This window comes from Nomascus leucogenys, chromosome 3 (genome assembly GCF_006542625.1).
Source record: "Nomascus leucogenys isolate Asia chromosome 3, Asia_NLE_v1, whole genome shotgun sequence".
NCBI lineage: Eukaryota > Metazoa > Chordata > Mammalia > Primates > Hylobatidae > Nomascus > Nomascus leucogenys.
In genome coordinates this window covers 20,658,646-20,670,660 of record NC_044383.1, presented here as the reverse complement: position 1 = coordinate 20,670,660, position 12,015 = coordinate 20,658,646, and the positions used below count along the sequence as shown (strand labels likewise).

General features: G+C 47.1%; 1 protein-coding gene across 3 annotated transcripts in view; it reads left to right on the top strand.

Moving 5' to 3' along the window:
- The window catches only part of VTI1A (vesicle transport through interaction with t-SNAREs 1A), a 463,936-nt gene extending 458,107 nt beyond the window's left edge, over nucleotides 1–5,829 (top strand). For 2 of the 3 annotated variants that reach the window (XM_030807079.1, XM_030807075.1), the window contains one exon: nucleotides 5,563–5,829. In XM_030807079.1, the coding sequence (XP_030662939.1) occupies nucleotides 5,563–5,695 (133 nt within the window). In that variant the 3' untranslated portion in view covers nucleotides 5,696–5,829. The remainder of the gene's footprint in view (nucleotides 1–5,562) is intronic. The other variant, XM_030807088.1, reaches the window with a different exon arrangement.
- Nucleotides 5,830–12,015: the final 6,186 nt, after the last annotated feature.

Genomic DNA, 12,015 nt, shown 5'->3' with positions numbered 1-12,015 from the left:
GCAAACTATGGCGTGTGGGCCAAATCTAGCAGGTGCCTGTTTTTGTCTCTTTATATAAAGCTTTTAAAACAGCCACCCCCTTTGAATGACTGATTGTCCATGGCTGTTTGCATGCTACAACAGTGGAGCTGAGTAGCAGAGCCCCTGTGGCTCTCAAAGCCTAAGGTATTTACCTGTTAGCCCTTTGCAGAAAATGTGGCTGACCCTGGGATATGTGAAGATGCAGCTTGGTGCTTCAGAAAATTTCAAAATGTGGAGGAAGCGGTGGTTAGTGTCATTAATATAATCCCAGGCTATTCCACATCTTGTCGGTCATTCTTTAATCTGGGAAGTGTGACTCTTGCGTCCCTTGTGTATTTTGCTGCTCATAGATCCTGCCTCCACTCATACTCTAAGTACTGGTAATTACATTTGGGACAGGGGCTTTTCTATGCTCCTGAGTGTGCAGGAGATGCTAATGATAGCACCTCTTGCCCTTGTTAGGACTAGACAGGCCTCCACCCTGGGTGGCAACCTATCTTTGACCCCTACTCTTCTCACCAGCCCACCCAGTCCACCTCCAAGGTCTGTGGACATTTTTTTTTTTTTGAGACAGAGTCTTGGTCTTGTCTTCCAGGCTGGAGTGCAATAGTGCAATCTCGGCTCACTGCAACCTCTGCCTCCCGGGCTCAAGCAATTCTCTTGCCTCAGCCTCCCGAGTAGGTGGGATTACAGACACCCACCATCTTGCTTGGCTAATTTTTTTTTTTTTTTGTATTTTTAGTGGAGACGGGGTTTCACCATGTTGGGCAGGCTGGTCTCGAACTCCTGACCTCAGGTGATCCGCCCACCTCAGCCTCCCAAAGTGCTAGGAATAGAGGCATGAGCCACTGTGCCTGGCTGGTGTGTGGACTTTAACTCCTTCACTGGGCTTAAGTGATTGGTGTCACAGAAGAAAAATGAGTTTTGGCATTAAACACACCAGCATTTGTTTTTGGTTTTGCTTTTATTTCTTTATTTGAAATGGGGTCTCCCTCTGTCACCCAGACTGGAGTGCAGCAGCGTGATTACAGCTTACTGCAGCCTCAACCTCCCAGGCTTCAGTGACCCTCCTACCTCAGCCGCCCAAGTAGCTGGGACTACAGGCAGGATCCACCATGCTTGGCTAATTTTTGTATTTTTGTAGAGACAGTGTTTTACCATGTTGCCCAGGCTGGTCTCGAACTGCTGGGCTCAAGCGATCCACCTGCCTTGGCCTCCCAAAGTGCTGGAAATACAGGCGTGAGCCACCGCACCAGGCCTAGACCTACATTCAAATCCCAATTTGGCTCCTTCTACCCTCAGCAAGACCCTGGGCAGGTATGACCTTGATCAAACACGCCCCATATTCCCCTGGCTCACCTTCAAGGTCACCTGCCATTCCCTGTGCCTGCTGACAGTCTCCACCCTCAAGTGCCCAGGGTCTCCCCTTGGTTCCAAAGAGATCTTGCTCAGTCTTGAGCAGGGCAAGCACAGTGCCCTAGATTTAACCCCTCCAGAGAAGGCATCCCCCAAAGAGGGCCAGAGGCTTTTGGCTAAGCATCTCAGCTTCCTCGTCCCTTTGGGGACAGGAGATGACACAAGGCAATGATTCCTCAGAAGGCCCCCAGCAGGATGAAGCCTCAGTTGTCCATAACAGCACCTGCAATGTCTCTTCCTTCCCTACTCCTTCACTGGTGCTTCCTGGGATCGCCTTCTGAATAAACTACCTGCTCCCAAATCCTCCCAAATGCTAAGCTCTATAAGCCTCAGTTTTCCCAATGGTACAAGGGGGCTGGCAACATCTGCCTCGTAGGGTTGTTAATGAGTGAGAATATGTAATAATCCTTGCAGTGGAAAAATCCAAAAGTGCATCTGTTCTCTCCCTGAGCCCATGTCTACTATGTGCTGTATAAAATGAGGTGGGTGTTTATGAAGTCTTATAATCTTATGACCACCATGGGTTAGTGGCCAGTGCACAAAGGCTAAGGTTTGGAGAATATGCGTTACATGGTTGCATCAGTACTTAGGTTCTTACTGGGGCTCCCGTGACAAATGAAAAATGGCTACTACAGAAAAGAAAGGAAATGGAAGTCTCCATCTAGGTGAGAAGACAAATACACTATTCATTTGTCAGAAAGATTTCAGGTCCTTTCAGAAGTAGCATGAAAGAGCAGAGAGTTTGAATCTTGGCCCCATCACCTAAAAGCTGTGTAAATGTGAACAATTTACTTGATCTTGCTGAGCCTGTTTTCTGCATTGCAAAATTGTAATGATAATTTAAATAATATCAGTAACCCCTCCGAGTAGAAGCAGTTCCATTGTGGGTAAGAAATGAATGGTATGGTCTTTGCTTTCCAAGATCTTAGAATCTCACTGGGAGATAGGGCCAGGCAGGTGGCTCACGCCTGTAATCTCAGCACTTTGGAAGGCCAAGGCAGGTGGATCACTTGAGGTCAGGAGTTCGAGACCAGCCTGGGCAACATAGTGAAACCCCTGTCTCTACTAAAAATACAAAAATTAGCCAGGCATGGTGGTGTGCACCTGTAATCCCAGCTACTAGGGAGGCTGAGGCAGGAGAATTGCTTGAACCCGTGAGGCAGAGGTTGCAGTGGGTTGAGATCATGCCACTGCACTCCAGCCTGGGCGACATAGCAAGGCTCCATTTAAAAAAAAAAAAGAATCTCATTGGGAGATAAGATCAGACACAGGAATAGCAGAAGCAGAGCATGACTGGATCCTTGGCCAGCAATATTTACTGAGCACCTGCTATGCACTAGACAATGAAATGCAGGTGCTTGCTAGAGGTGGTCACAGGAGACTCTCCCTCTACCAGTATTCATCTTATAAGCCACCTTTCTTTCTTTTTCTTTCTTTCTTTCTTTTTTTTCTTTCCTTCCTTCCTTCTTCCTTCCTTCCTTTCTTTCCTTCCTTCTTCTTCCCTCCCTCCCTCCTTTCCTTCCTTTTCCTCTTCCTCCCTGTCTCCCTCCTTCCCTTCCTTCCTCACTTCTGTCTTCTCTCTCTTTTTCTCTTCTTTTCACCCATATTCTTTCATTCTGTCCTCTCTAAATTTGTTTTTCCCTCCTTCTCTGTCAGCACCATAGACCTCCAACCAGCGACATTACTTGATCTCAGGGGAGCTGCAGGTCCAGATGATCCCAAGCCCTGGAGATCCCATCCATCCTTCAGGGTAAACTGGGAGCATCTTCTTCCACCCCCAGAGTATTTGAATTTGAATGGAAGGAGGAGCATCATAACCACTGAATGCATCAAATATCTCTGAGCCCCATTATAGGTAAGGTTCTCTACAAATAGCAGTATGCTGGAACCAGCTCATACTAGCTTCTAGGAAACAATTATTAAGTTTTCAGGATTTTTTTCTTAAATTTATTCGTTATTATTATTATTATTATTAGAGACAGAGTCTTGCTCTGTTAACCAGGCTGGAGTACAATGGCGGGATCTCAGCTCACTGCAACCTCCACCTCCCGGGGTCAAGGGATTCTCCTGCCTTAGACTCCCAAGTAGCTGGGGTTACAGGTGCACGCCACCACACCCGGCTAATTTTTTTGTATTTTTAGTAGAAACGGGGTTTCACCATGTTGGCCAGGCTGCTCTCGAACTCCTGACCTCAGGTGATCCGCCTGCCTCAGCTTCCCAAAGTAGTGAGATTACAGGTGTGAGCCACTGTGCCCAGCCTTTTAATTTATTTTTTATTTTTTGAGACAGTTTTCCTCTGTCATCCAGGCTGGAGAGCAATGGTACACTCTCAGCCCACTGCAACCCTTGCCTCCTGGGCTCAAGCGAGTCTCATGCCTCAGCCTCCCGAGTAGCTGGGATTACAGTCATGCACCACCATGCCTGGCTAATTTTTGTATTTTTTAGTAGAGACAGGGTTTCACCATGTTGGCCAGGCTGGTCTCAAACTCCTGGCCTCAAGTGATCTGCCCACCTCAGCCTCCCAAAGTGCTGAGATTATAGGTATGAGCTATCATGGCCAGCAAGTTTTCAGGAATTTCTGAAGTGGCCGATGTCACATTGGTAGCTTGAAGTCAGCCATGATGGGACTATTTACACTACTGAAATTGGCAACTGCTACAAATCAGAAATTTATTTCCTCAGAGAGCTGGTTGTTAAACATTTACCAGCATACCACTTCATAAAATATAGGTTATACAAGACAGACAGAGATGTGTAGAAACACACCCTGCCTTCAAGGAGCTACATAGGAGGTGAGATGATGATGTTGAGAATGTTGCTGATTTATAGTCAAGAAATGAAAGTTCAAGTTTCAGCAGAGTCACCCAGGGCAGGTCATTTTCTTTCTCTGGAACTCGGATTTCTATCTGTTAAATGGGAATTAGGTAATATCTCCCTGCCTTTTTCACTGGGTTTTTAGGGAATTCACCAAAAATGATACATATGAAAGAAATCCCATTGGGATCTATACTGGGCTGTTCCAATCATAGAAACATCCAGAAGGCACAAGACTTCACCTGAGTGCCCCCAAGAAGGGATTTAACCACACACAGGACCACCCTGATGAACTATTAGAAGCCAAGAGAAGCAACAATTGAGTTTTATGTCCCCTGGTTAGACTAGAAGCAGCTTGACAGCCGGGCCCTGTCTGCTTTTTCTTTGTGCCCTTCACCAAGTGTAACACAGGATTGTGATCCTAAGGAATAAACAGGTGGTTTAGGGAGGAGGCCTGGGGGCACCTGTGGTGAGTCCACCCACAAAGGCTGTGCTATGAATGGAGGCAGAGATAGTTCTGACTTCTCCAATCCACTGCAAAGAGGCTGTTGGGGCTGTGTGCAGGTATCTGAATGATGAAATGGAATGTCCTCGATGGATAAGGAGCAATAACTACTGCAAGCACATGACTTGGACTGGGATCTTTTTTAAAAATGTTAATCTAGGCTGGGTGTGGTGGCTCACGCCTGTAATCCCAGCACTTTGGGAGGCCAAGGCGGGCAGATCACGAGGTCAGGAGATCGAGACCATCCTGGCCAACATGGTGAAACCCCGTCTCTACTAAAAATACAAAAATTAGCTAGGCGTGGTGGTGGGCACCTGAAGTCCCAGCTACTTGGGAGGCTGAGACAGGAGAATCACTTGAACCCAGGAGGCGGAGGTTGCAGTGAGCTGAGATCGCGCCACTGCACTCCAGCCTGGCGACACAGCGAGACTCCGTCTCAAAAGAAAAAATAAAAAATTGTTAATCTAAAGAACAAGGTAAGGGTGACTCGCTTTGTAGCCTGGGGGCTTCTCCTTGGGCCACTGGTGGAGCATCATCCTGAAGGTCTCCTCGTCAGCCAGTTGTCCCACTCACATTCTCCCAGCATCCCAGCCTCACCTCCTGTACCCTCCCTGTTATTCTTCCTCCCTCCATGACAGTCCAAGGCATTTATACTTGGAGCCACCCACTCTGTAGCATAATTGTAGGAAAGTATTTGTATCTTTTTCTCTAATGATTTAATGGTCTGTCTTCCCAACCACACTGTAAAACCCTGGAGGGCATACAATATTGTCAATTGTATCTGTTTCTCCTGTGCTTCTTATTAGTACCCTGGAAGTGCTCAGTACATCATACGAGCCAGAGTGCTGGCCAGGAATGAGACCACGCTTTGCCTGTTGGGCACCGCATCTCCAGGGAACTCAGAGGCATCTCCAGGAAACTCAACACCTGAATATGTGAGCTGGTTCCTTACAACAATCCAGTGAAGCAGAGGTGTGAGCAGATCCTTTTTACAGGTAAGGAAACTGAGGCACAAAGAGGTTGACAGCACACTTGCTCCAAAGCGCAGGTAAGCAGCAAAGCCGGAATGCAACGTTTGGTCTATCTTAAAATCCCGTGCGCAGTGGCTCCTGCCTGTAATCCCAGCACATTGGGAGGCCAAGGTGGGCGGATCACAAGGTCAGGAGTTTGAGACCAGCCTGACCAACATGGTGAAACCCCGTCTCTACCAAAAATACAAAAATTAGCCGGGCGTGGTGTCACGTGCTTGTGGTCCCAGCTACTTGGGAGGCTGAGGCAGGAGAATCACTTGAACCCGGGAGGCGGAGGTTGTAATGAGCCAAGATCGTGCCACTGCACTCCAGCCTGGGTGACAGAGTGAGACTCTGTCTCAAAACAAACCAACCCGTGGTCTTAACATCTATGTTATTAGGCAACACTGAGGAAAAGCTGTGAGTTTACTGAGTGAGTAGTACTATGGTGTTATTCCAACTTAAACAATTGAAGAACCGAGGCGGTCAGTGGTTAAGACAACCTGCCCACATTGTTGCAGGCACCTGGGACCTGCTGGGAAGGTCTTGGATGGTAGATCTCTGCAGGGAGTGTGAACTGCCAAGGGCTGCTGCGTCTAGAAGAGAGCGCCTGGAAGGCGCTGGAGTCTCAGATGAACAGCTCTCTAGTAAGGGCAGACAAGATGATGGTAGAAAGACTTTAGGCTCCGAAGGCCACTTCCGTCCTCTTCGTAGGTTTGCCCTTAAGCCCAGTGTGACTGGGTGTAAACTTCCATTTCAGGTCTGTTTTCCTTTCTTCCTTCCCTTTTGCTCATCCTTGTGCAGAGCCCAGGGTATTTTTGGTGTTTTGTTTTTTCACTTTCCCTCCTGCACTGTGTGACTGCAGCAGAATGTTCCGGGAACATCTACTTACAGATCACTTTGTGTGCTCCAAGGCCTGGGGACATGCTGTCCTCCTGGCCAGGCGGCCGCCAGGAACTGTTAATATGGCAGCAGCACCGGCCTCCTGGGGCTAAGGAGGCACTGGATGGGCCTGGCCCAGTCCCTCAGGAGTACCCCGGAGGCTCTGTAGACAGACCAGACACCAGGGTTACATGGGGACTGCAAAACCCAGAGCAGGGGCCAAAGCTGAGATGAAGACCAAAGCTCTGCCTTCCGATTCCACTTCTTCCCCAGCTAAAGTCAGCTCTGGGCTTCTCCTCGGCCTTCAGAAACAGCCACTGAGGCTCAGACCAACTCTGGTGACCTAGAACATCTCAATCTGGTCCTCCTTGCAAGTGTCACTCTGCAGACCCACCAAGCTGGCATTCAGAGCTCCATTTCCAATAGAGACACCTCTCATCTCTTGATATTTCTAACCTGCCAGGCACTGTGCCAAGTACTTCCTATATAAGATTGCCAGATAAGGCCAGACGTGCTGGCTCATGCCTGTAATCCCAGCACTTTGGGAGGCTGAGGTGGGCGGATCACCTGAGGTCAGGAGTTCGAGACCAGCCTGACCAACATGGAGGAATCCTGTCTGTACTAAAAAATAAAAATTAGCCGGGCATGGTGGCACATGCCTGTAATCCCAGCTACTCAGGAGGCTGAGGCAAGAGGATCTCTTGAACCCAGGAGGAGGAGGTTACGGTGAACGGAGATCGCGCCATTGCACTCCAGCCTGGGCAACAAGTGCAAGACTCTGTCTCAAAAAAAAAAAAAAAGTTGCCAGGTAAGATTCAGGACATCCATTCAATTTGATTTTTTTAGTGTAAGCTTGTCCCATACAATATCATGTCCTGTGCAATATCTGGAACACACATAACTATAGCCAATCACTGTTACTAACACAGCTTTTTTTTCCCCCTTAAGAGGTAACTTCGTCACAGAGCTTCCAAGCAACAGAGCCAGGATTTGAACCCACAGAGTTCTGACTCCAGAGTCTATGCTACAACCACTGTGCTATGTGACCTCAAGGGTAGTCATATGTCATGATTAAGCCTGAAGTCTCTAAAGTCAGCCTGAAGTAACCGAACCTCTCTCTGCCTGAGTTTCCTCCTCTGTAATAGGGACAACAGTAGCGTCTGCCTCGAAGAGCTGAGGACTGAATGAGTTTATACAGGTCAAGGACTTAGAACTCTGCCTCTGACTTCTCGTGCGTGGGATGCAGAGAAGTTAAGTTGGATCCACAGAGGTTTGGGTGAGAATTGGGATTAGTACCCAGATGTACTCGTTTCTTGGTCCGATAGTTACTGCCTTGTTAAAGGCACCATGAGCCAATACTTTTGTGGGGGCAGATGAGAAGGTGCGAACTGCCTCTCAGTGAGGGGAAACACGTTACATCTTTTCTGTCTCCCTTTTCCCCCCTGGGCATGGGCTGTGTGTGTGCGTGTACAGAGCTAAAATTTTAAATTTGAAATAACCCACTGGGCACAGGCACAGCCAATCAGAAGGGACGCTGGCCATAGTGCTGGAGTGGGGTTCAGATGGCCCCTCCCTAAAACCCAAGCATTAAGCCCTGAGATACTCAGGAGGTCTAGGGGAAGCGGGGCCCAGGCGGAGGGGCCAGGGCAGGAGGGAACCCTCAGGGAGCTCAGGGCAGTGGCTCTTTGTTAATCAGGACAGACACATTTCCTTTATTTTATCTTTTTTTTTTTTTTTTTTTTTTTTGAGGCTGGGTCTCACTCTTGTCGCCCAGGCTGGAATGCAGTGGCATGATCATGGCTGACTGCAATCTTGACTTCCTGGACTTGGGTGATCCTCCCACCTCAGCCTCCCAAGTAGCTGGGACTATAGGCACACGCCACCATGCCTGGCTAATTTTTTAAAATTTTTTCGTAGAGATGGGGTTGCACCATGTTGCCCAGGCTGGTCTGAAACTCCTGGGCTCAAGCAATCCACCCTCCTCGGCCTCCCAAAGTGCTGAGATTACAGGTGTAAACCACCACACCTGGCAAGAGAGGCACATTTCAATATCTTGACAGCCAGCACAGCCATAGCCATATGTGTTGGTGAACTTCAGACCCATGTATCAAGCTTCAGGAAATAGACTGTCTCCATCCACTAGGGAAAGAAAGGTTGAGGGATAATGTGTTTGAGCCACACTTGGTTGAATCCCTTCTCACTATGGAACAGTATGGCAGTCATAATTGTCATTAAACAGTCAGATAGGCAGGGGTCAGTTCCTGTCAATCATAACAGGCCTTTGCTGTCAAAATCTGATAAAAGGCTGGGCGCAGTGGCTCATGCCTGTAATTCCAGCACTTTGGGAGGCCTACATGGGTGGACCGATTGAGCTTAGGAGTTTGAGACCAGCCGGGGCAACATAGGAAGACCTTGTCTCTACCAAAAAAAAAAAAAAAATCAGCCAGTGTGGTGGCACATGCCTGTCGTCCCAGCTACTTGGGAGGCTGAGGTGGGAGGATCACTTGAGTCCAGGAGATCGAGGCTGCAGTGAGCTGCAATTGAGCTGCACTCCAGCCTGGGTGACAAAGGGAGACCCTGTCTCAAAAAAAAAAAAAAAAAAAATCTGATACAATATGGTTAGCCCACGTTATGGTGATTTCAACAGGAAGAATACTTCTAAAAGGTTTTTAGAAAAAGCCCTAGACTGGACATCAGGGGGCTTAGATGCTAGTCCAGTTATGTTCCTAACTGTGAGATGCTGAACAAGCCATTCTCTTTTCTTTCTTTCTTTTTTTTTTTTTTTTTTTTGAGACAGATTCTCCCTCTGTCACCCAGGTTGGAAAGCAGTGGTGCAATCTTGACTCACTGCAGCCTTCGCCTCCCAGGTCCAAGCGATTCTCCTGCCTCAGCCTCCCGGGTAGCCGGGATTACATGTGCCCACCACCATGCCCGGCTAATTTTTGTATTTTTAGCAGAGATGGGGTTTCACCATATTGGCCAGGCCGGTCTCAAGCTCCTAACCTCAAGTGATCTGCCCACCTTGGCCTCCCAAAGTGCTGGGATTACAGGCATGAGCCACCATGCCCAGCTGAACAAGCCATTCTCTGATTTTGGTTCGTGAAAAGAAAGAACTGGGGAATGGATTAGTCATGACTCATTTGGTTGCAAATGATAGACAATCAAATCAAACAGGCTAAAAGCCCAAAACTGGATGTATCTGTTCACATAACTGAAAAGTTCAGAGATTTTGTTAGTTTCAGGTATAGCTGGACCCAGGGGCTCAAAGAAAGTTTCTATGATTTGGCCTCATCCTCACACTTTCACAGTCAGTTATGCCCACTTTATATGGTGACTCCAGTAGCTTAGCCCAACATTATCCTTATAGCTAGCAATCCCATCAGAAATAGACCTCCTCTATTCAATAGGTCCATCCAAAAAATTATCTTTGGACTGATAGGACTCATGTGTCCATCCGAAATGAATGACTAAGGCTGGAGGGATGGAATATGCCCATTGTCCAGGTCTGGGTTACATGTCCACCCTTTGGAGCCAGGAGCAGGTTAGCCCCATCCAAAGATCTGAGAGTACAAGAGCATTCGTCTCCCAAAGATGAATCCGGGTGCTGTGAGACAAGGAAGAGAGAAAGGATGCTGATGCTGGGACGCCATGGCAGGTGTCTACCACAACTGGTTCTCAGGTGGCTCCTAGTTCTAAAAATCTATAATTTTGAAGAATAAAGTTCTCTGCTTTCTGTCCTTTGGTAGCTTACAAAGAGGACAATGTGGGGCAGAAGATAGTGTTCTCTTTTTGATTATTTACGTTTCTTTTTTGTTGTTTCTTTAAATTTATTTTTAGTAGAGATGAGGTCTCACTGTGTGGCCCGGGCTGGTCTCGAACTCCTGGACTCAAGCAGTCTTCCCACCTCAGCCTCCCAAAGTGCTGGGATTACAGACATGAGCCATCATGTCCAGCCTACTGTTTTCGTATTTCACCTGTTTTTCCACTGTCGTGTGCCCCCTTGGGAAGAGAGGAAAACAAAGCATTGACCTTGTAAAAAGTCAAAAAAGGCCACTCTTCAGTAGCATGGATGGAAGACATTCTGCATCTTCCTTCCCAAACAGTGTGGGTCTCCAGGCAAAGAATTAATCATTATAAATGGTGGGGGGGACGCACAGCATCAGCACCTATTGCCATCTGAGCAGCCCACATTGTCACTCATAGAGCAACAACATTTGCTCTTCTCCCTTCCCAGAAGAATTTACCCTAAAGAATCCTCTGGTCCTTAAATCAAGCTCCAGGCTGATTTGTATGCTGTAATGGTGATACACACCATCTGGTTACAACCAGGTCCCAATGCCAAATGGTGAACTTGTCTGAGAAAGTGCAGTTTTGTGAACAACAGTAGAAGGAAAAATGTGAATGAAGGACAGTTTGCTGAACGGAGGTTAAATACTTTCATATGGCTCAGCTAACCCAAAAACTTCCCTGAATTCTCATTTAAGAAAAAAATCATAATCTGATGTTTTAACCTTATTAAATGCTGCACTTTGAGAAGCAAGAAAAGGACTGAGTTGAAAATTGGCACCTGGTTCAGGTCACTGAGCTGTAATTCCGTCTTTGCCTTGCCTGATTTCCCTGTAGGGGAGGGCTCTGCAGAGTGACAGGAAATTGGGCAGGGGTTGAGATTTCCTAGAGCCTCTGGGAAGCCTTTTCCTCTCCCAGCCCCAATCCACAAAGCCGATTCTAGTTCCTTTCTCCATAACTCTCCACTGTGCCCAGGCCCATTCCTTTCCCCCACTGCCTTTGGGGGACAGGCCGCCGTGTTGGTTCTTGAATCCCGGCTAAAACATTGAGAAGTGCTGAAGCAGTCAGCTCCTTCTTTTGAAGCCATTGGCTTCCTTTCTTTCTGTCCCTTCTTCGCTTTCTCCTTTCCCTTCTATGCTTCTACTATCATTTTCTTCTATATGTCTATTTTCTTCCTGATTTTAGTAGCAGTACTGAAAATTCTAATAAGAAAACTTAGAAGCAATTTTTTAAAAGTAGTAATGTAATATACAAAAGACCATTGAATTGTATGATTTAAATGGGTGAACTGTGTGATTATATAAATTATATCTTAATAATTTTGTTTAAAAAAAAGAAGAAAATGTGAGAACTACAAGTGGGTAGTATAGGTAATTGAAGATGCATTTACCTAGCAGTATTCATTCATAAGACTAAGGAATCACTCACTACCCACATCCAAAAACGGGCTGAGTTGATGGAGATTGAGCGGTACATTCACCGACTTGGAGTCACAGCTGTTCTTTTTCTTTCCTTCTAGAGGCCAAAATGGCAGATGAGTTTGAGGTTACGGCCAAAACTGGAGATTCTGTGTACAGAGTG